This window comes from Mesoplodon bidens, assembly GCF_964165515.1.
Source record: "Mesoplodon bidens genome assembly, chromosome: 6".
Lineage (NCBI taxonomy): Eukaryota > Metazoa > Chordata > Mammalia > Artiodactyla > Ziphiidae > Mesoplodon > Mesoplodon bidens.
The window spans coordinates 110,355,977-110,379,739 of NC_138162.1; the positions used below are offsets into that span (position 1 = coordinate 110,355,977).

Here is a 23,763-nt window from a genome sequence, read left to right on the forward strand (position 1 = left end):
TTTCCCTTTGGGTAGGATTTTTTTTTTTTAAACTAACAATCCAGATTTTTAAATGCTTATTGAAGAGAATTCAGTCTTTTTCTTTGTGGGTCAGTTTTGGAAAGTTATATTTTCTAAGCAGTTTATTAGTATGGGGTTATTGTAATGTTTTTCTCATCTTTTGAATGTTTGCTACATCAGTAATTAGGGTCCCATTTTATTTATAATAGAATTTATTTGTGCTTTCTCTTTTTTCTTGATCAGTTTTTGGCTTTGTGATCCTTTCTATTAAATGTTTATTTCATGTTTCATTAGTTTATGCTTCCCACTTTTACTTCCTTTCTTCAAATATCTTTGTATTATTCTGTAGTTCTCTTTCTGGCTTGTTACTTTGTTCATTGATATTTTTACTTTTTGCTCCTTCCTTATAGTATAATTGAATTAAAATTATAAATATCCATCAAAGAACCACTTTTGCTGCCTCTCAATAGTTTTGATAGTAGTCTTTTCTTTATAATTTTTTTTTTTTTTTTTTTGCGGTACGCGGGCCTCTCACTGCTGTGGCCTCTCCCGTTGTGGAGCACAGGCTCCAGACGCACAGGCTCAGTGGCCATGGCTCATGGGCCCAGCCGCTCCGCGGCACGTGGGATCTTCCCGGACCAGGGCACGAACCCATGTCCCCTGCATCAGCAGGCAGACTCTCAACCACTGCGCCACCAGGGAAGCCCTATAATTTGGTTTTAAATGTTTAAAAAATTTTATGGTGATTCTTCTTTTTGAATTATTTATTTTCAAAACTACTTTTTGATACTTATATCTATTAGGTCAAAAAAGTATTTGTAACCCTCATACATTGCTGGAGGGAACGGAAAATGGTGCAGGGAAAATGGTCCCTTTGGAATATAGTCTGGCAGTTCATCAAAAGGTTAAACATAGAGTTACTATATAATCCAGCAGTCCTACTCCTAGATATATACTCAAGAGAAATGACAATGTATGTCCACACAAAAGCTTATGCATGAATGTTTATAGCAGCAGTATTTGGCTATTTATAATAGCAAAAAGTGGAAGCAACTCAAATGCCCATCAGTTGGTGAATGCATAAAGAAAATGTGGTATATACATATAATGGAATATTAATTGGCAATAAAAAAGAATGAAATACTGATACATGCAACAACATGGCTGACCTTGAAAACATTATCCCAAGTGAAAGAAGCTAGTCACAGAAGACTACATAGTATATATATGACTCCATGTATTTGAAATGTCCAGAATATAGGAATCAGAGAGAGAAGAATAAACAGATAAGTGGATTCCTAGGATTGGAGGGGATGGAGGGTTGGGAGGATAAGAGTTAAAGGGTATGGAGTTTCTTTTTAGCATCATGAAAATGCTTTAAAATTGATTGTGGTGATGGGTGCCCAACTCTGTGAATATACTAAAACACATTGAATTGTACACTTTAAATGGTTGAATTGTACATTATGTGGATTTTTATCTCAGTAAAACTGTTACCAAAGAAAGAAGCATTTTCTACTGAAATCACCAATAAATTATAATAGCTCTTAACTAGCGTTTAAATTTGTATGTGCCAATTCTCATTATCTCTGCCCCCTCTCCGTCTCTCCCCTTCCTCCTCCTCCTCCTCTCATTGGAAATGTTAAATAACAAAGTGTAACTTATTTATCAAAAAGGATGAACTTGGGCCTCCCTGGTGGTGCAGTGGTTGAGAGTCCGCCTGCCGATGCAGGGGATACGGGTTCGTGCCCCGGTCTGGGAGGATCCCATATGCCGCGGAGCGGCTGGGCCCGTGAGCCATGGCCGCTGGGCCTGCGCATCCGGAGCCTGTGCTCCGCAGCGGGAGAGGCCACAACAGTGAGAGGCCCGCATACCGCAAAAAGAAAAAAAAAAAAAAAAAAAAAAAAAAAAGGATGAACTTAATGAAAATTAATGAGGAACATTGACATGAACACAGTTTTCCAATTTCCACCCCATGGACGATCGTATACTAAGAGACTGCGATGGTGCAACCTTGAGAATCTGGTGGTGCTGACTGACTAGCACAAAGGCTTAGACTATATGATTTTGAGAAAGCAGAATCTTGAAACAATACAATTGCAGAGAACATAGGAGCAAGTAGGCTATATGTAACACACCTTAGAAAATGCTGTAGATGAGAAAGTCTTTAAGAGACGATTTCTGGCATGTGCCACAGGGGAAAATGGTATCAAATCTACACAATGACTGGATTGTATGGAGTGGCTCCTCTGTGGAGGATTTTACTTTATTCTCTGTGCCAGAAACCCTGACCCCCCCCAGCCCGTCTGTGAAGTAGGAGCCTGCTTTATAAAGGGGCACTGATCAAGAAGATGGCCATTATCGAGCTGGGAGCCAAACATCTGAAGCTTATAACCAAGCACAATGGCCAAGGCTTCTTATCCACGTTTCTAATTATATTTTTTCCTGCTTTTAGATAAAGGGACAAAGAAATCTGGGACTGACTTTCAGGTTTTTCAGGCTGCTCTGAGGCGTTCCTTTTTAAGGTAGAGGGATGTAGTTTTGTTTAATAGCAGTGCTGTGAATGGGGTGTGTTCTCCAAGACTGTCCTCTTGTGTACAATAGCATGTGGATGTCAGAGATGCATTAGGAAATAAAATAATTCATTTGTTCTTTCTAATGAATAGTAATAATTTATAATTTGTACTAATCAAAAACCTTTCATCCACAACAACCAATAGGCTTTACAAACATTATCCTCTCACCAACCTCTGAAGTAAGTGTCTAGCAAGTCCAATTATCCCTAATTTGCAGAAGGGCCAGGGTACAGAACGTAGTGCAGAAATAGGTATTGATGTATCTTCAGCTTGAAATGTATATTTTGAAAGTCACTTTGGATTTATTTTCATTAGTTATTTTGGTGGTCAAGGAATATAATTTATACTAACCTACATAATGGATATCTACCAGGGTGAAAACTATAAAATCCATGTATCCAGATGTTTTTTGATACTAACAAACTTAGAGAAGCTCATACTTTGCAGCCGCTTGGGGGATAGGTGTTCATTCTGTATCCCTTTGGTGTCTAGCCCAGTCGTCTCCGCAGCCCAGTTGTGTCTTCGTGATGTGGGGCAGCCATGGGGGCAGCACCTGAGGCAAAACCTTCAGCTCATTCTAGTGTGTTCTCTGGTCAGTGAGTGATGGGGAAGGTGGGTGAGGGTAAACCCAGAAGAGTCCCCTCAGTCACTACCTCTGCCTCCAGACCATGTCACCACCAAAACAGCCCACACAGGGCTGCTAAGTGAATCTTGAAATAATGCAGCTTCAGCAACTCACTTTGTCTTGTCACAAAATTTGTACTCTTGATCCTGGAATTCAGGGTTCTCCATCAAAAATATAGAAAAGCAGATGGCCACCATATCTCTCATCACCTCCTCTCTGTAGTTTGTTGAGGAAAAGACTTGGATTTAGTTTGACTAACTTCCCACCATCCCCCCCCCAACACACACAGACACAAAATTGAGGTCAGAGCTGACACTTAGAAAATGCATAGAACTTGCACACTGCTTTTGTATACAAAATGAGCGAAAATCCTATTCTTAGTTCCAGGAACTTCCTTAAACCTAGCCCAGAAGACTTCCTTGAAAGGCCAGCCAGTTCAAATGATAGATGCAGACACATTGTATGTAATATATTCATATTATGTATTGCACAAGTGCTTGTGCTCACGTGTGTGCACACACAAACACCCACATACACACACACACACTCACACACACACTGCTTTCTCTTTGCTTGGTAAAGGTTTTTTACAGGAGTTTCTATTCCAATAAACTATGTGAGATGCATCCAGACATTCTCTTAGGTTCCAGTGACACACAACGAATCTTACATTTTGTCATATAAAGACACACATCAGTATCTGCTGACTTTAGAGCCGTCTCCGTGTTTGTCAGGAGGATATGTGGGCTCCTGTGGCGCTGGGACAGCTGAAGCCGCCCCTTCATGTGGATTACCAGTGTGGGCTGACTGCGGGTGTCCCAGGTTGTAATAGGACCCTAGGCTCCAGTTAGAGTGAATATCAGAGAAATGTCTTATCCACTGCTTTTCTTGGATGATAATTAGTTAATTAGGAAAATTGGTTAAAGGGAGGGTGAATCATTTTTTTAAAAAAGGTTTACAGAAACCTAAAATTCTTTCTTAGCTAAACGTACCTTGTGCCAACCTTTAGATTCGGGGTGTCTGTCTTCCTTTGGTGGTGGGTCCTCTCCCAGGAGAGCCTGCTTGTCTCTTTTCCCTAGTACAGTAGGTGTGGGGAAGAGTTCACACGCTGGGACTAGACTCTTCAGTCTGTATTGCGAGTGTGCCCACTACTGGTGTTGTGATCTTGGTTGTGCCATTTAACCACTGTACCTAATTGTCCTCATCTTTAAAGTGAGTATATTAATAGTACCTCCTTATTGGCTTGTCAGGAGGATTAAATAACTTAATATATGTAAACTGCTTAGAACCATGCCTCATACAGAGCAAGCTGTAAGTGTCCGCCGTTGTTATTATTATCAATGATTTCTGATTTTGCCTTCTTTAAAATCAAGTGAGAACTTAAAGACAAGTGTGAAGCTATCTGAGCACAGCATTTATTCGGATTTTAATGCTTTCCTTCCCAATCTTCTTTTTCTTTTTCTCTTTAATTATGGTAAAATAAATATAACATAAGATTCACCAACTTAATTATTTTTAAGTGCACAGTTCAGCAGTATTCATTCACATTGTTGTGCAGCCATCACCACCATCCATCTTCAGGACTCTTTTCATCTTGCCAACCTGAAACTCTGTACCCATTGAACAACAATTCTCCATTCCTCACTTCCCCCTGCCCCCCAAAACCACCCTTCACAATCTTCTGTAGTAGTTGTGCCCACACCCAATTTGTCGTATTTTTTTTTGGCCGTGCCACACAGCTTGTGGGATCTTAGTTCCCCGACCAGGGATTGAACTTGGCCCCTCGTCAGTGAGAGCTCGGAGCCCTAACCACTGGACTCCCAGGGAATTCCCATAATGTGTTGTATTTTTGAACAACTTCCTTTTATTGAGTTTCCTAAAGCATTCAACTTAATTCTTAACAGAAGTGACTCTATTTTCTTCTATATGTGATATTTAATGAAATTTTGTAATTACAGTGTAAGGTACAATTGGTCTAAACAGGGTTGGGAACAAAGGCAACTAACTTGGTAAGTGTATCCCTAAACTGGTGGGAGCAGAAGGGTGCATGTGTGCCAGAGAGAGCGGTGGGTGTTCTGGTGCCCTGGGCATCGGCACCATGTTTGCCAGAAGAAATGGTATGGATGAGTCAACCTGGGCCATTTGATTGGTTTTCCTTCTCTGCACTGTGGTGCTTGTCCATTTTCATCATCTAAAAACCACTCCTACTCAGCTCTGTATATCGAAATTGCACCCAGTTTCCAATGTTCAGTTCAGCTGCACCTCCTCTGAGACCTCCCCTGTTCTCTTCCCTTCCAGACTCGGGAAGCTTACCTGTACTTCTCCAGTGGCACCTCGTACCTTCTATCTTGTGTTAGCGTTTGCGGGAGTCCCCCAGGAGCCGGCCCTGTATCACATGTCTGTGGATTTCTCACATCATCATCTTGTGCTGTGCATGTAGCCATGACTCAGGCTTATGGTTATTGAGTTACTGCCTTACTGGGATGGGATGCAGAGAATAAGAAGAGGGAACTAAGTCCTGGAGCATTTTATGGTTAACAAAGCCCAAGCACTGTGTGTGTATGTGTGTAAAACCCTTCCAGTGTGCCTTTTTGGCTTGACTGTAACTACTTTGCAGGCGAGGAAGCTGAGACTCAGAGAAGTTATGTAATTCATTCAATTCAGATAGTCTGACTGCATTGGCGTTGTCGTTGGCACAGTGTCTCAGTGCTTCATTGTTGAAACCATTTGGTTTGTTCCATGAGGCACATTTCTGGGCACCTAAAGTAATTACTGGCTGTTGCCAAAGACCTGCTAATCAAGGCTAAAAGATGTCCAATATCAATCAAATTCCAGCCAAATTTGGATGTATAGGCAGCCATAGGCAGCCATCATTTAGTTGTTACCCTTAGCCCCGTGTTTATGTGAAAGAACTTGAGGTTATGGAGCCTTGGCTTAAACCTACTGCACTTTGCCACCTCCTGAGTGACCTTAATTCAGCAAATAATTTGACCTTATTGAGTCTCGGTTTTCTCATTTCTAAAATGGACATATGATACATTGGAGTTACTCTGAAGACTTAATAGATACCTAATGCATATGAAAGTGTTTCCTGATCTATAAAAGTATTGCCATCATCATCCACACTAACTGAGTAGCCATTCATCTGAAGGTATAAAAAGCCCAGTGCAGAGTTTGGGTTAATGTGGAACAAGCTCCCTTAAGTCCCAAAATAGGACTCTAGTATTAGTTATTATAGGATCCCCTTTGGGACATATGCCCTTTTAATGTGATGTGCTTGGTATTAGTGTCCTGGACTGATCAATTTTTTTGCTCAAGGCCTTGTTTCCCTTCATAGGTTAAAATAACTACAGACAAAGGCATGTCGTCTAGGTAAATGCTCCCCATTTTTGTTTTGGATTGCCTGGATGTCTGACAAGTGTGAAGTTGCCTCTCAGTGAGAGAGGCCTGGGGTCAAGGGATGCTATTGTAGAGCTTAGTATTAAGAGCACTGGAGTCACGCTCTCCTCTGAGAAGTCTTCCCTTAATCTTCAAGGCTGGCCTTGGTGCTCCGCCCAGGTGCCCCTGTGTACCTGAGCACACCCCACTCGTAGCAGTGACTGCTTTATCCTGTACCTTCCAGCTTACATGTTCCTCTGTTCTCCTGGCCTACGTGCTCCTCTGGCCAGGAACGGTCTTATGCATTATTGTATTAGCTGCACCCAAGAGAGCACCCAGAGCCCATGCTAGCTTCTCCACAAATACTTGTTGAGGGAATCCCATCTCTGGTGGTTCTATTTCAAGCCCCATCCAGAAGTGGAAATGAGGCAGGAGATACGGTAAGGTGTGTTGCCATTTTGGTTATACTGATGTATTAACTGAATTGATTAGACCAGTGTTTCTCAACCTTTCAAAACTTATAGCCACTGTTTACAAAAAAAAGCTAGGGAGGTTTTTTAGCCATTTCTTTCTTTCTTTCTTTCTTTTTTTTTTTTCGGAACATCTTTATTGGAGTATAATGGCTTTACAATGCTGTGTTAGTTTCAGCTTTATAACAAAGTGAATCAGCTATACATATACAAATATCCCCATATCTCCTCCCTCTGTGTCTCACTCCCACCCTCCCTATCCCACCCCTCTAGGTGGTCACAAAGCCCCAAGCTGATCTCCCTGTGCCGTGTGGCTGCTTCCCACTAGCTGTCTATTTTACATTTGGTAGTGTGTATATGTCCATGCCGCTCTCTCACTTCGTCCCAGCTTCCCCTTCTCCCTCCCCATGTCCTCAGGTCCATTCTCTACGTCTGCGTCTTTATTCCTCTCCTGCCCCTATGTTCTTCAGAACCATTTTCTTTTTCTATTGAGATTCCATATGTATGTGTTAGCATACGGGATTTGTTTTTCTCTTTCTGACTTACTTCACTCTGTATGACAGACTCTAGGTCCATCCACCTCACTACAAATAGTTCAATTTCATTTCTTCTTATGACTGAGTAATATTCCATTGTATATATGTGCCACATCTTCTTTATCCATTCATCTGTCGATGGACACTTAGGTTGCTTCCATGTCCTGGCTGTTGTAAATAGTGCTGCAATGAACATTGCGGTGCATGTGTCTTTTTGAATTATGGTTTTCTCTGGGTGTATGCCCAGTAGTGGGATTGCTGGGTCATATGATAGTTCTATTTTTAGTTTTTTAAGGAACCTCCATACTGTTCTCCATAGTGGCTGCATCAATTCACATTCCCACCAACAGTGCAAGAGGGTTTCCTTTCCTCCACTCCCTCTCCAGCATCTACTGTTCGTAGATTTTTTGATGATGGCCATTCTGACTGGTGTGAGGTGACACCTCACTGTAGTTTTGATTTGCATTTCTCTAATGCTGAGTGATGTTGAGCATCCTTTCATGTGTTTGTTGGCAATCTATATATCTTCTTTGGAGAAATGTCTATTTAGGTCTTCTGCCCATTTTTGGATTGGGTTGTTTGTTTTTTTTAATATTGAGCTGCATGAGCTGCTTGTCTATTTTGGAGATTAATCATTTGTCAGTTGCTTCGTTTGCAAATATTTTCTCCCATTATGAGGGTTGTCTTTTCTTCTTGTTTATGGTTTTCTTTGCTGTGCAAAATCTTTTAAGTTTCATTAGGTCCCATTTGTTTATTTTTGTTTTTATTTCCATTTCTCTAGGAGGTGGGCAGAAAAGATCTTGCTGTGATTTATGTCATAGAATGTTCTGCCTATGTGTTCCTTTAAGAGTTTTATACTGTGTGGCCTTACATTTAGGTCTTTAATCCATTTTGAGTTTATTTTTGTATATGGTGTTAGGAGGTGTTCTAATTTCATTCTTTTTTTGGGGGGCAGGGGTATGCTGGCCTCTCACCATTGTGGCCTCTCCCGTTGTGGAGCACAGGCTCTGGACATGGAGGCTCAGCAGCCACGGTCACGGGCCCAGCCGCTCCATGGCATGTGGGATCTTCCCGGACCGGGGCACAAACCCATGTCCCGTGCATCGGCAGGTGGACCCTCAACCACTGTGCCACCAGGGAAGCCCTAATTTCATTCTTTTGCATGTAGCTGTCCAGTTTTCCCAGCACCACTTATTGAAGAGGATGTCTTTTCTCCATTGTATATTCTTGCCTCCTTTATCAAAGATAAAGTGACCATATGTGCATGGGATTATCTCTGGGTTTTCTATCCTGTTACCTTGATCTATCTTTCTGTTTTTGTGCCAGTACCATACTGTCTTGATTACTGTAGCTTTGTAGTATAGTCTGAAGTTAGGGAGCCTGATTCGGGGTCTCTTGTGTTTCCATACAAATTGTGAAATTTTTTGTTCTAGTTCTGTGAAAAATACCATTGGTGCTTTCATAGGGATTGCACTGGATCTGTAGATTGCTTTGGGTAGTATAGTCATTTTCGCAATGTTGATTCTTCCAATCCAGGAACATGGTATATCTCTCCATCTGTTTGTATCATCTTTAATTTCTTTCATCAGTGTCTTATCGTTTTCTGCATACAGGTCTTTTGTCTCCTTAGGTAGGTATATTCCTAGGTATTTTATTCTTTTTGTTGAAGTGGTAAATGGGAGTGGTTCCTTAATTTCTCTTTCAGAGTTTTCATCATTAGTGTATAGGAATGCAAGAGATTTCTATGCATTAATTTTATATCCTGCTACTTTACCAAATTCATTGATTAGCTCTAGTAGTTTTCTGATAGCATCTTTAGGATTCTTTATGTATAGTATCATGTCATCTGCAAACAGTGACAGGTTTACTTCTTCTTTTCTGATTTGGATTTTTTTTATTTCTTTCTCTTCTCTGATTGCTGCAGCTAAAACTTCCAAAACTATGTTGAATAAGAGTGGTGAGAGTGGGCAACCTTGTCTTGTTCCTGATCTTGGTGGAAATGGTTTCAGTTTTTCACCATTGAGAACGATGTTGGCTGTGGGTTTGTCATATATGGTCTTTATTATGTTGAGGTAAGTTCCCTCTATAACTACTTTCTGGAGAGTTTTTATCATAAATGGGTGTTGAATTTTGTTGAAAGCTTTTTCTGCATCTATTGAGATTATCATATGGTTTTTCTCCTTCAATTTGCTAATATGGTTTATTACACTGATTGATTTGCATATATTGAAGAATCCTTGCATTCCTGGGATCAACCCCACTTGATCATGGTGTATAATCCTTTTAATGTGCTGTTGGATTATTGTTTGCTAGTATTTTGTTGAGGATCTTTGCATCTATGTTCATCAGTGATATTGGCCTATGTTTTCTTTTTTTGTGACATCTCTGTCTGGTTTTGGTATCAGGGTGATGATGGCCTTGTAGAATGAGTGCGGGAATGTTCCTCCCTCTGCTATATTTTGGAAGAGTTTGAGAAGGATACGTGTTAGCTCTTCTCTAAATGTTTGATAGAATTCACCTGTGAAGCCATCTGGTCCTGGGCTTCGGTTTGTTGGAAGATTTTTAATCACAGTTTCAATTTCAGTGCTTGTGATTGGTCTGTTTATATTTTCTCTTTCTTCCTAGTTCAGTCTTGGGAGGTTGTGCTTTTCTAGGAATTTGTCCATTTCTTCCATGTTGTCCATTTTATTGGCATAGAGTTGCTTGTAGTAATCTCTCATGATCTTTTGTATTTCTGCAGTGTCAGTTGTTACTTCTCGTTTTTCATTTCTAATTCTATTGATTTGAGTCTTCTCCCTTTTTCTCTTGATGAGTCTGGCTAGTGGTTTATCAATTTTGTTTATCTTCTCAAAGAACCAGCTTTTAGTTTTATTTATCTTAGCTACTGTTTCCTTCATTTCTTTTTCATTTATTTCTGATCTGATTTTTGTGCTTTCTTTCCTTCTGCTAGCTTTGGGGTTTTTTTGTTCTTCTTTCTCTAATTACTTTAGGTGTAAGGTTAGGTTCTTTAGTTGAGATTTTCTTGTTTCTTGAGGTAATATTGTATTGCTATAAACTTCCCTCTTAGAACTGCTTTTGCTTCATCCCATCGGTTTTGGGTCATCATGTTTTCATTGTCCTTTGTTTCTGGTATTTTTTGATTTCCTCTTTGATTTCTTCTGTGATCTCTTGGTTATTTAGTAGTGTATTGTTTAGCCTTCATGTGTTTGTATTTTTTACAGATTTTTTTCCTGTAATTGATATCTAGTCTCATAGCATTGTGGTCAGAAAAGATACTTGATACAATTTCAATTTTCTTAAATTTACCGAGGATGGATTTGTGACCCAAGATATGATCTATCCTGGAGCATGTTCCATGAGCACTTGAAAGGAAAGTGTATTCTGTTGTTTTTGGATGGAATGTCCTATAAATATCAATTAAGTCCATCTTGTTTAATGTATCATTTAAATCTTGTGTTTCTGTATTTATTTTCATTTTGGATGATCTGTCCATTGGTGAAAGTGGAGTGTTAAAGTCTCCTACTATGACTGTGTTACTGTCGATTTCCTCTCTTATGGCTGTCAGCATTTGCCTTATGTTTTGTGGTGCTCCTGTGTTGGGTGCATAAAAATTTACAGTTGTTATATCTTCTTCTTTGATTGATCCATTGATCATTATTTAGTGTCATTCTTTATCTCTTGTAATAGTCTTTATTTTAAAGTCTATTTTGTCTGATATGAGAATTGCTACTCCAGCTTTCTTTTGATTTCCATTTTCATAGAGTATCTTTTTCCATCCCCTCACTTTCAGTCTGTATGTGTCCCTAGGTCTGAAGTCGGTGTCTCATAGACAGCATATATATGGGTCTTGTTTTTGTATCCATTCAGCCAGTCTATATCTTTTGGTTAGAGCATTTAATCCATTTACATTTAAGGTAGTTACTGATATGTGTGTTCCTATTACCATTTTCTTAGTTGTTTTCGGTTTGTTACTGTAGGTCTTTTCCTTCTCTTGTGTTTCCTACCTACAGAAGTTCCTTTAGCATTTATTGTAAAGCTGGTTTGGTGGTGCTGAATTCTCTTAGCTTTTGCTTGTCTGTAAAGGTTTTAATTTCTCCATCAAATCTGAATGACATCCTTGCTGGGTAGAGTAATCTTGGTTGTAGGTGTTTCTCTTTCATCACTTTAAGTATGTCCTGCCACTCCCTTCTGACTTGCAGAGTTTCTGCTGAAAGATCAGCTGTTAACCTTATGGGGATTCCCTTGTATGTTATTTGTTGTTTTTCCCTTGTTGCTTTTAATATTTTTTCTGTGTATTTAATTTTTGATAGTTTGATTAATATGTGTCTTGGCATGTTTCTCCTTGGCTTTATCCTGTATGGGATTCTCTATGCTTCCTGAACTTTGATTCACCATTTCCTTTCCCATATTAGGGAAGTTTTCAACTGTATCTCTTCAAATATTTTCTCAGTCCCTTTCTTTTTCTCTTCTTCTTCTGGGACCCCTGTAATTCGAATTTTGGTGCATTTAATGTTGTTGCAGAGGTCTCTGAGACTGTTCTCAATTCTTTTCATTCTTTTTTCTTTATTCTGCTCTGCAGCAGTTATTTCCTCTATTTTATCTTCCAAGCCACTTATCCGTTTTCTGCCTCAGTTATTCTGCTATTGATTCCTTCTAGAGAATTTTTAATTTCATTTATTATCTTGTCCATCATTGTTTGTTTGCTCTTTAGTTCTTCTAGGTCCTTCTAGGTTTACAAAGTAAAAGAAGCAGTTCTAACATGGAGTCAGATTTGTTCTTCCCTACTACAATAGTATATGGATATGGAAAGACTAGTTGTGATATCATAGGTTTGATTACTACCACTCAGTTCCTTTATGTCTGTTATTTAGGGCTTTCAACCATACTCCAAGATTGATGGGACAGGTGTTAGTTCCCTCATCTTACAGGTGAGGAACTTGTGACTAGGAAAGGTTAACTGTCTGTCTGGCAGATTATGCCCTCAAGTTTAGGTCTTCTGACTTTGGAGTCCGTGCCCAGTTAAGTACCCCACAATATCCTACACCTTCAGCCTTCTCAAGAGTCATTGTGGAGAAGTGAGTAGACCCCAAAAGGTACAGCCTGGACCTGTGAGTAGGAAGAGGTAGATTTGACTCAATAAAGATAGGACATTCCAACAACAGCATGGACTACTTCATGAAATCCTGTACAATCTATCACTTGAAATGGTCATTTGGATGTTGCAATGGGGTAAAAAACAATATAACATTTGGCTAGGTGACCTTTTGTGTCCCTTAAAATTCTGAGGCTTTGTTAACAACATCTACTGTCTGGTTTCCTCTCCCTTGTTATAGCCACATATATCAAATTCCCAATTTCACGATTCCCTTTCCTAGCTTTCCATTAGAAGTACCTGTCAAGCTTTGTGAGGATACATATGCCCAGGTCTGACCCCAGACCTCCTGTATCAGAATTCCAGCGTGGGGTGGAGTGGTAGGTGTGAGAGTATTTTTCCAAAAGTTGCACAAGTGATTCTAAGGTGTAGGGTTGTGAACCACTCTTCTTGTGTAGCCCACTAATGACAAGGTACAAGCAGGCCTCATTTTGGATTTTTTGGTCTAATTTGTCAGCATCAAGGAGTCATAGCTTCTCAGTGTGCAATACCGTTTTTAATAGTAATCAGGCCATTTAATAACACTGTGTTTGTTCTCTCGGCTGCAAGGATACCATGATCTCCACTTGGCAGGTTAGTTTTGCTGACATCTCATTATGCCTGCCTATCTCATGGTGGGGTGGGAGTTGGTGCTGGTCTAGGAAATAGACATTGATCAACCCAACCACATAGGTCCTTTCATGTTCTGGAAAAAAGAGTTCAAAGGGTGTGAGGGCCAGCCTCAATGATCAGCAGGTTGGATAGAGAAACTAGTGAGCCACTCTCTCCTAGACTAGTTACCTACTAGTTAGCTTTGTAGCAGTAAGAAACGTCCAGTAGCATGAAGAATTAATGGTTGTAGGGTATTGTTTTCCTGAGGAATTTTCTTGAAAAAATACTCCACCGTGTTTATAGCACTCCTCTGAGAGAATAATCACTGAAGGATAAGACACCCCCCACCGTGTCTCCCCATGGTGGATCAGAAAAAAATTACAGTTGCTCTAACAGTATTTTTTTCTACTTTTCAATCAATAGGATGCTTTTTAAAGCTTACGTTTCTCTTTGGACACTTTAAGTGACTATGAGACAAAAGAAAAAAAAAAAGCCAAGATAAAATGACAGTATAGACACTCCTCAAATCCTATAATGAACTCCACAGGGCATCCAATTTTGATGTATTAGGATTTTTTTTATAATGAGTACATTGTTGGAAATCACATTTTCTATCTGCAGGAGCTGGAGATGAAACTGAGCTGACATCTTACCTCTTTGTAGTTAATTAGCAAGAGGAAAGTAGTGGTTTGAATGTTGTATGGGAAAGGGTGGTATTAGTCATCCACCTTTCCCCTTCAAACACCTGGATCTTTTTCTGTGCTGTTTGATTTGGTTTAACGGTTTGGTCTTGTTGGCTGGAAAAGGTGAGGGAAATTGAAGAACAGTTATTATTTAATGAAAAAATAACTACAGCTCACTTCTCCCCTCCATCTTGCCTGTAGGATAAATAAAATAGAACAGGTCTTTTTCCTCCAAAGAACAGTTCTTTACTTGGACTCACACTGTAAGCAGTGCTGGCGCTGCAAGAGTCTTTTGTTGTCACTGTATTAACATTTGCCACCTTTGAATCCCTAGCACTTAGCACAAGTACTGGAACTTAGTAAGCATTCAGGAAATATTTATTAATTAATGAGTAAATAAAACATCGTGTTGACCCATATAGTAAGGTGTTCAAGTTGCATTCATTGTGTCTAATCCCTTTCTCCAGGTAGTAGCTAAGTCCATTCGAAGATGTATGCTGAGGTTTACATAGAACTCAACGGTTAGGGACAGAGGCCGAGCAGGGCATGGAGGTATGTCTCCATTTAGGGGACTGGTCCTCTGTCGGGTGAGCACATCTGGGGCTGGCACGGATGCTCATCCAGATGAAGGCTAAGTAAGTGGCAGAAACATTTAGCACAAGACTCCTCTGATCTGAATGTGTTTATTAATGTCACCTCATGCACCTGGTCCTGGGGGATGACAGAGAAGAGCCACTTTCCTGGTTCCTCCTCTCAAGGAGCCCCCTTTGTACGTGGGAAGACTAAGCAAGCACTTGAAAACAGCCAGCACCCAAGTGTTGCACTGTGTGTGACTGATCCCAAGTGCGGTAAGCGTCCAGGGGGGCTGGATCCGTGGTGCCTGGTGGAGAAAGATCAGGTTTTTGAGTCCCCTCTGTGTGCTAATTGCTGGACCCTATCGGCTACATCCATCATCTCTCTTCATCACAACGACCCGGTGAGGGGACCTCAGGGGACCTGACTCAGTCGAAGAGCCTGAATCTGAGCTCAGTAGACCTGATGGCATCCCACCTGGGGTGCTTTCTCCCGTGCACCCTGCCTCTTCTCAAGGTCCCATGCTCAGGCAGGGCTTCCTGGAGGAAGCAGCACCTCCAGGGACCTTGAGAGTAGGAGAGGGCTTGGGTTGCAGGTGGCTGGAGCGAGGGCACTGCAGGCTGTGTGTGGGCGGGGCACGAGGAGCTGGGGGTTGATGTGGGGCTGTGGAGTGTCTCGGTCAGGGAGACGGCATGGGGAGACGAGGTTGGCACACCCCAGCTGTGGAGAGAGAGGCCCAGTGGCCAGGAACTCTGGACGGCAGAGGACAGCTGTGAGCGGCAGGGACAGGGGTGCGTTGTGCTCTGGCCAAGCCCGGTGCGGAAGCCCAGGCCCCGAGCACGCGGCCCCGTGCCCCTCAGCCTGGGTGGAGCCCGGCCGTGTGGCTCTCGACGGGCAACCTGTTGACTGTGAGGTGTGGCCCAGGGCTGGGCCTTGACCTAGAGAGGGGCGAGCAGGCCTCGAGGTCTCTCACTGCCCTGCGGAGACAGCAGAAGCCCGGCCCACGGCGGAGGGGCGCCCATTTGGTGCAGCTTCTGCCCGGGGACCGGGCGCTGTCTCCACGGCCTCCCGCCCTCCGCCCGCCCCGCACCCCCGCCACTGCAGCAGCAGGGGCCCTGGCAGGGGTGCACGGTCTCCATCTCTCTCTGCTTTTGTCCTCTGCGTCCCCACCAAGCCCCCTCCCAGAAGGCAGGCTTCCGCTGCCCTGGCTTCCGCTCTTCCTCACACGCTGGGACCACGCAGGTCTCGGCTGCTCGGCTGGGTGGCCCTTGGGTCCCCCCCCAGATGAGCCCACCCCCAGGAGCCCCTCGTGGGCTCAAGCTGCCCTTGGTGCAGGTGGCCCTGCTCCTTCTCCTTCTGGAAATCTCCTGGCATCGGATCTGCCCACCCCGTTGGGGAGGAGCCACCACTTCTAGAGGGAGTTTGGAGTGTAGCTGTCACCCCCAGTCTCGCTCGCTCCGCCCAGCGCGCTAGCTGTGGGATGCTGGCCACCCGTCACTGCTGCCCACCAACCTGTAGTCACTTGGCTCTGACCAGAGGGAGGTGGCCTCCCAGGGTCCCAGCCCAGGGGGCAGTGGATGCGTCTGCTCATCTCAGTTCGGCAGCTCTGTGCTGTCTCCTGGCTACACCGACTCTGAGGGACAGAGGTTCTCGTTGGAAGGAAATTGTCGACAGCCACAGCATGGTAGGACACAGCTTCTCCAGGGAGGCAAGATCCCAGCCTCAGCTTCTGCTCCTGGAGCCCTGTTTCTGGAGGTTTCTTTTTACCCAACTTAAGCACCCTCTCATTAAACCCCTGTCCTTTTATTTCTGATTCTAAAGTGGGGACTCACACTTGAAAAACACAGTGTTTCTCCGCCACCCTACACTTCCTCAAAAGAGTGAGAATCTGGGTCCTTTATGGTGTGGACGAAGGCCAGACCACAGTCCCCATTGGGGCCAGAAGGCGCCCGCTGGGACTGCACCTCAGCACCCGGGTCAGTGGTTGTAGACACTCGACTGATATTTCTATCAGTCGAATGGATAAATAAAATCAGAATTATCCACTTACAGAGATATGTTTTCTCCTGCAGTTTAGTCCTTATGGCGAGGGGTCCATGCTGAGGAAACATAAAAGGGTAACAATAATAGAAGCGTCACATTTGTGTATACAGAGCTGGCATTTTCCCCAGAACTTTCCCACATATGACCTCATTTAATCTTTATGACTCTTCTGTCACAGAGGTTATTTTTTATTCCTATCTGAAATAGTAGGAGACCCTGGATCACAGTCGAAAAAAGTGTTAAACTACTTGTTAGAACTATGGCTTAAGTTACTTCTAGTGACGTTAATTCTCATCTTTTCCCACTCCATCACAGCTGAGTAGAGTATAATTCTAATAATTCAGCTTATAATAAGACATAGAGACAGACTCCTGTGTGCCAGGCACAGTTCTGGCTCCCCATTTTGCAGATGAGGAAACCGAGGCATCAAGTGGTAAAGTAGATAAAGGGCCTTTGATAGTGGGCGTGGGCCCCCTAGGTAAGGCATGGCTCATAGCCAAGGAGCTGTGATTTGAACCAGCGTCTTCCTCCCTCCCTGGCCCTGCCCAGGTCACGCAGCTGCCGAGTAGCAGAGCCAGAGCACAGCCCAAGCAGCCTGGCTCGAGTGTGTGCTTCTCACCAGAGCACAACACTGGCCCCTGCTATCGTCCCCCTGCCTTCCTGTCTCACCAGCTCCTGGCCTCTTTTCCGGTCTCATCTGCTGGGTAGGCCACCTCCCTGGTTTCTCCCCAGCCCACCGGTAGTAAAAACTATTCATGCTGACCTGGAAGAGTTGAAGATCACATTTTCCCCATGGGATAGAATGCTGTCATACAGGTCTTTAAGAAATGGCTGATTTGTCTTGGGGTTCTCTTTAAAAACACCTGGTTCTGTGGATGACTTGGCTTCCACAGAACTCTAGCTGACTCTAGATGTGTGATTTTTCTGCCCCCAGAACACTGCCATGTGTGTGTCTTCTGGGATGTTTTGTCTTGTAAGGAATGACTGACCATAGCCTACCCCTCTGTGTTCCTTCACCTCCCTTTGGGGTCATGAGATAAAGTGACACGGGGGAGATGCTCAGAGAAGACATTCATCCTTTGCGTTTTTCCTTTCAAGGTATTTTTGAATGACAGCGTTAAAGCACCTATAACACTGCTGTGAACTGTTAACAAGCACATTTGCACATCACATCTATCATGCTATTTGCACGCTGTTATGTGAAGAAACAGCTCAAAGTATTTTTAAGATATAGCCTTTTATCTTTGGAAGCACCAGAAACTATTTGCAGATTGGTCTTGGGAATCAAATTAGCCTAACACATCGGTGAGCTCCTGGAGGTGTGGGCATTTCTGTAAGTGGTTCCTGGCCCCTTAATCCTTCTGATCATTTGCACTGTGTATTTTTATACAGGCTCTTGTACTTTGGAGAAATAAAATAAAGAAACTTAAAGGTGAGTTTGACAAGGGCTTCTCCGCACTGTTTGTCAATGCAGATGGATCCTGAATTTTAATGGTAGTAGTTTCTTTTAAACAACCAAACCTCTTTAAACCTCTCCACAAATAATGTCAGTGCGCAGATTATGTCTAAAAGTGTTTGCTGGTGAGTGGAAATCTTTCCTGACCCCATACTGCAACCATGAAGGAAGAGCCTAATCCTGGAAAATAGTCTTGACAGCCTGGATGTCAGTTACCTCCGCAGCTGTGATTTCTCATCTGGGCCACTGCCTGTGTGACAGTTTGCTGTCACTTGATGACTTCGGGTGTCTACATTCAGGAGCCCAGCTTGGGGTCATAGAATGTGCCAGACCTTGCGCCTCCAGCTGAATCCTGGTCGGCTGCCACTTACTGGCTGTGGGATGTTATGTGAAAAAAACGTGTGGAGAGGCCTTGGTTTCCTCACCTGTAAAATGGGGATGGCATCCCTGTTGTAAAATTGTTGTGAGCAGCATCTGCGTGCCCATGTTCATAGCAGCTTTGTTCACGATAGCCAAACGGTGGAAGCAGCCCAAGTGTCCATTGACAGATAAATGGATAAACCAAGTGGGGCACATAGAAACAATGGAATGTTATTCAGCCTTAAAAAAGAAGGAAATTCTGACACGTGCTTCAACGTGGGTGAATCTTGAGGACATTCTGCTGATGAAATAAGCCAGTCACAACAGAACAAATACAATATGATTCCACTGATATGAGTTACCTAGAGGAGTCAAATTCACAGAGACAGGGGCTTCCCTGGTGGCGCAGTGGTTGAGAGTCCGCCTGCCGATGCAGGGGACATGGGTTCGTGCCCCGGTCCGGGAGTTTCCCACATGCCACGGAGTGGCTGCGCCCGTGAGCCATGGCCGCTGAGCCTGCGCATCCGGAGCCTGTGTTCCTCAACGGGAGAGGCCACAACAGTGAGAGGACCGTGTACCGCAAAAAAAAAAAAAAATTAAAAACAAACAAACAAAAAAACAATTCACAGAGACAGAAGTAGAATGGCAGTCACCTGGGGCTGGGGGAAGGTAAAATTGGGGAGTTAGTGTTTAGCAGGTATGACGTTTCAATTTTGCAAGACTAAAAAAAGTCCTGGAGATGGATGATGGTGATGGTAGCACAATGATGTGACTGTATGTAATGCCGCTGAATTGTCCACTTAAACATAGTTAAGCTGGTAAGTTTTATGTTGTGTGTATTTTACCTCAGTAGAGAAAAATTGGGAAAAAACATTATGAGCATTGAAGAACACGCAGTAGGTAAAGTGCCTGCCGTATTATCAGTGTTCAGTAACTAGTAGCAGCTTTTACTAGGGTTTGGGATTATAACTAATGGTTGCGTGATGTCTCCTCACGCGGCTGTACCATAATTTGTTTCTTTTTGTTTGACTTTTGGATTTCTTATAGTACTCCACCGTTGTAGCAGTGATGGAATGAATTTTCATATTTGTGTATGTCTTTTCTAGTCTTTGGGGTTTATATCTTTGAGGTTGATTTCCTGGGTCACTTCATCAAGGCGAATTAATCTTAGTCTTTGGGGCTCTTGCTTCTTATGCCCATGGGGTTTCAGAAGGGTGCCGTCATTTTCAGTGTCACCACCCAAGGAAGGGCGCCAGCCTCACAGTGTCCTCATCAGCACTAGGCACAATTTTATGCAGTTTTACAAAATGAAATGAGTAAGAGATGGTGTTTAATATACATTTGTTTGCTTTTATTTGATCACTGAAAATGTTCAGAACTTTTTTTTTTTTTTTTTGCGGTACGCGGGCCTCTCACCGCTGTGGCCTCTCCCGTTGCGGAGCACAGGCTCCGGATGCGCAGGCTCAGCCGCCATGGCTCACGGGCCCAGCTGCTCTGCAGCACGTGGGATCCTCCCAGACCGGGGCATGAAGCCACGTCCCCCGTATCGGCAGGCGGACTCCCCACCACTGCACCACCAGGGAAACCCTGTTGAGAACTTTTCATGTTCTACATTTATTTTTTCCAATGTATATTGCCTGTTTACATCTTTTGCCTGTATTTCTAGTGTGGTTTCAATGCTTTTCTTATCAAATGTTTTTTTTGTCATGTTTGTAACACATTGTTGCCATTTTTAATATTCAGACAGTCTTACCAGTTATGTAGTTAAATCATTCAGTTAAACATTTCAAAACACAAAATTATAAGATTTTAAAGTAGATCAAAAATGGTTTTGCAATAACATGGTTATTATACTTAATGAATCTTCTTCCCATAATTCCCTTATCATTCTTTTAATACCTATTAGCATAAAATCTGTTTAGATGTTAACTTACATGACTATAGTATTTGAATTAAAATTATGTAGGCTGACCAATTAAGAATAAAATATTAATAACCCAATATAAAGAAGATATAACAAAAATTAGAGAAAATAAAAAATTAAAATTATTAATAAGCATGACATTTTTTACCTCACTAATAATTAAATTCATTAAAAATAAAATGATAGGATACTATCTTTCATCTATAAATTTGGTAGGGATTAACAACATTGCAATGGTGACTGAGGCTGACCCTCAGATATGCTGCCAATGGGGAGAGAAAATTGGGTCAACTTTAATGAATAGCAGTTTAGCACAAGGTATCAAGTATCTTTAAAATGTTCATAAACATTGATTTAGAAAACTCCCTTATATAACTAAGGCTAGAGGCAGCCTCAAAAATGTAGAAAAAATATTTACATTCATAGATAAAAATAGGATTCAATACAAATGCCCAATGACAGGGAATGATTGAATAAGTACTAGTACGGCCATCTTTGGAGTGTTATATAGTCATTATAAATGGTATTTCCTAAAAATTTCAGTGATATGGGAAGACACTCACGATATGCTGGTAAGTGGAAAAAGCATGATGCAGTGATTACAATAAAACAAACTGTGTGTCACAGTGCGAGTTTGTGTGTGTTTTGTGTATGTATGTGTCTCGTACATATCTAGAAAGAAGTGCGTAAAAAGTATTGATAGTACTTATGTGGTAAGAGTATGGATGATTTTTATTTTCTATATTTCTGCACACTTTTTAAGCTTCATATTGTTTGCAAATCATTGTTTCTACAATCAGAAATTTTAACTGCTAAGGAAGACTTAAAGATAGTAAGTAGATCTCTCTCCTTTTCTGGATTCATGTTCCCTCTGCTTTCTTCACTTTGATATATTGGACAGAACCCTGGACAAGAATTCAGAAGGTGTTTTTTCAGGTTATGGTCCAGAAATTTGCTAGCTATATGACCTTGGGAAAATCTAACTCATATGTACCTGTTTGCCAGTTTGTAAAATGGGGATTTCTACCTTCCCTGCGTGTACAATTGGAGGGTTGTAAGAATTAAGGTGAGATTACCAACATAGGGGAAAACACTTCTGCAAACTAAGATGCAAGTTCAAAGGATTCCCCAAACCACTGGGAGGTTTGATAATTTGTTAGAAGGACTCACACAAGTCCAGAGCTGTTATCCTCACAGTTATAGCTGATTACAGGAAAAGGATACAGATCAAAATCAGCTAAAGGAAGAGTCACATAGGCGGAGTCTGGAAGGGTTCCAGTGCAAAGCCTCTGTGTCATCTCCCATGCAGTCAGGATATGTTACCCTCCTGGCCTCCATGTGTGACAATATGCAGAGTATTGCCAACCAGGAAGCTCTCCCAAGCTTTGGTGTCCAGAATTTTTAATTGGGGCTTCATTACATAGGCATGATTGATTGATTGCCCACATGGTTGAACTCAGGCTCTCGGTCAACCGATACTCTGTTACCCAAAGCCGCCACCCTCAGTCACATGGTTGGTCTTTCCGCCATGGCAACCTCTACCCTAGGACTGTTGGCAGCTTTACCCTGTGATTCAGTGTGGCTAGCCCCACCCTAAGAGTATAGGTGTGGCCTCTCTAAATGAGGACACTCCTATCAGGTATGACCTAGATTACCTACCAGAGCCAAGGCAGAGGCCAGCTACCTGTTTGGGCAAGGCTAAATTCTTCACTACACACAAGGTGACTGAAAGAGATGGGAAACAAATTTAAACATAGAGATGATGTTAGTATGGAGGGGTCTATTATTTACCATGTTCTAACACTGTAAAATAAGAGAGGGCATGAATTCCACAGGTACAAGTGGTACTGCAAGTACCCGCTTCCCTGATCCTTAGAACCTTGGGGACCACCTTTGAGAAGGGAGTGTGCTAACAGCAGGGGCTGCAGAGAGGCTTTTGCTACAGTAGTTGTTTACCACAGAGACGAATTAGGCTGAGAAAACACTTACCGTCCTGCTGGGTATGTGAACCTGACCCTCGCGTCTGTTAACAGCACAGCAAATATGTCTCTCTGTTAAAGAATATATCTAATGTGAATGAGTTATAAGCCTGTTTTTTTCTTGGGTTTCTCTACCTGGCACCATCTCCCTCTGTAGTGCAGCTGAGCTTACTATGTACAGAGAAGGGGGGGGGGATGATAAAAATAAATTGGCTTGTTCCCCTCGCAGAGTTTCAAATCTCTAGCACCATGTCAGGTTGGATCCATAAGGTTTCATAAGAGTGAGATTAGAAAAATGAAAACCCGAGTTTATTTTCTCATGGAATTAAAACAAAATTAGAACACAATGAAGAGAAATCATCATCCTCAGGAAACTTGCTCGAGGACAACCGTGTGCTTTTATGGAAAAAGAACCAGCGACAGAGACTTAGGATGAAAGCATTAAAGTATGATTGTGCTCCCACCCTGCCTTCAGAGGGAAGAATTTCAGCCTTTGTCTAGTGGTTTTTTGGAAACAAATAACTTGTCATAAGTTGATGTTGTCAGTAAATTTCGGTTGTACGTTCTGTTTCTTTCAAGGAAGAACTGGCCACGCAGAAGTAGTCCGAGTGGTATACCAGCCAGAACGCATCAGCTTTGAGGAGCTGCTCAAGGTCTTCTGGGAGAATCACGACCCGACCCAAGGTAGATGAGTGAGCCAGTATTTAATTATCTTACTAATTACAGCTGGGATAATTAGTGTTTGAACTGCATGGAAGAGATGAACCTTGAAATCACACAGGAGCTCAAGAATATGATTGCAGACATTTATTGACGGAGACGGGGAGGGGCTGGGGAGGAAGAGGGCGAGAGAATAAAGGCACAGCCACTGTCTGCGCCCCTCCCCCCTTTACAGCTGTCAGGGGTGGGAAAATTCCCACAGAGAAAGACACCAGACAATAGAGATTCATTCACCTTTGATTATTGCATTATTCCTCCTTAATGCGGTCTTTTGTCTACAAAATTAAAGTGTCTTTCTAGCAGCTCCAAAGTTTTCCTGATTTATGGTTCCTTTATTTCCCTGAATTTATTTAGCCTTTCTCATCTTTTGACATTATCAGCCTTTTTTTTTCTTTTAAATGTCTGTGGGTGATTTTTTAAAAAAAGAACATAAAGGTAAAATGCAGTATTCAGTGGTTCTACAATGCTTGGGTTATTTAAATATTTCATTTGTCTTCTTTGGAATTTATTATATGGAGATATTAATATATTTGGGCTGTAAACAATGGTGGTCAGGAATTTTATTTGAATGCACACACAAGCAAAAATCTCATGTTGGCAAATATCATTGTAATATTCAATAATGGAGTAATTTCCAGATTTCATCTTAACAGCCTTACAAGCACTGCTTTGCCAGTGTGATGATCTGATACCATGA

At 42.2% G+C, this 23,763-nt stretch overlaps 1 protein-coding gene across 3 annotated transcripts in view; it reads left to right on the forward strand.

Moving 5' to 3' along the window:
* Nucleotides 1-23,763, forward strand: part of MSRA (methionine sulfoxide reductase A) — a 389,488-nt gene that overhangs the window by 234,269 nt on the left and 131,456 nt on the right. For all 3 annotated transcript variants that reach the window (XM_081237519.1, XM_081237517.1, XM_081237518.1), the window contains one exon: nucleotides 22,926-23,030. In XM_081237519.1, coding sequence (XP_081093645.1) covers nucleotides 22,926-23,030 — 105 coding nt within the window. The remainder of the gene's footprint in view (nucleotides 1-22,925; nucleotides 23,031-23,763) is intronic.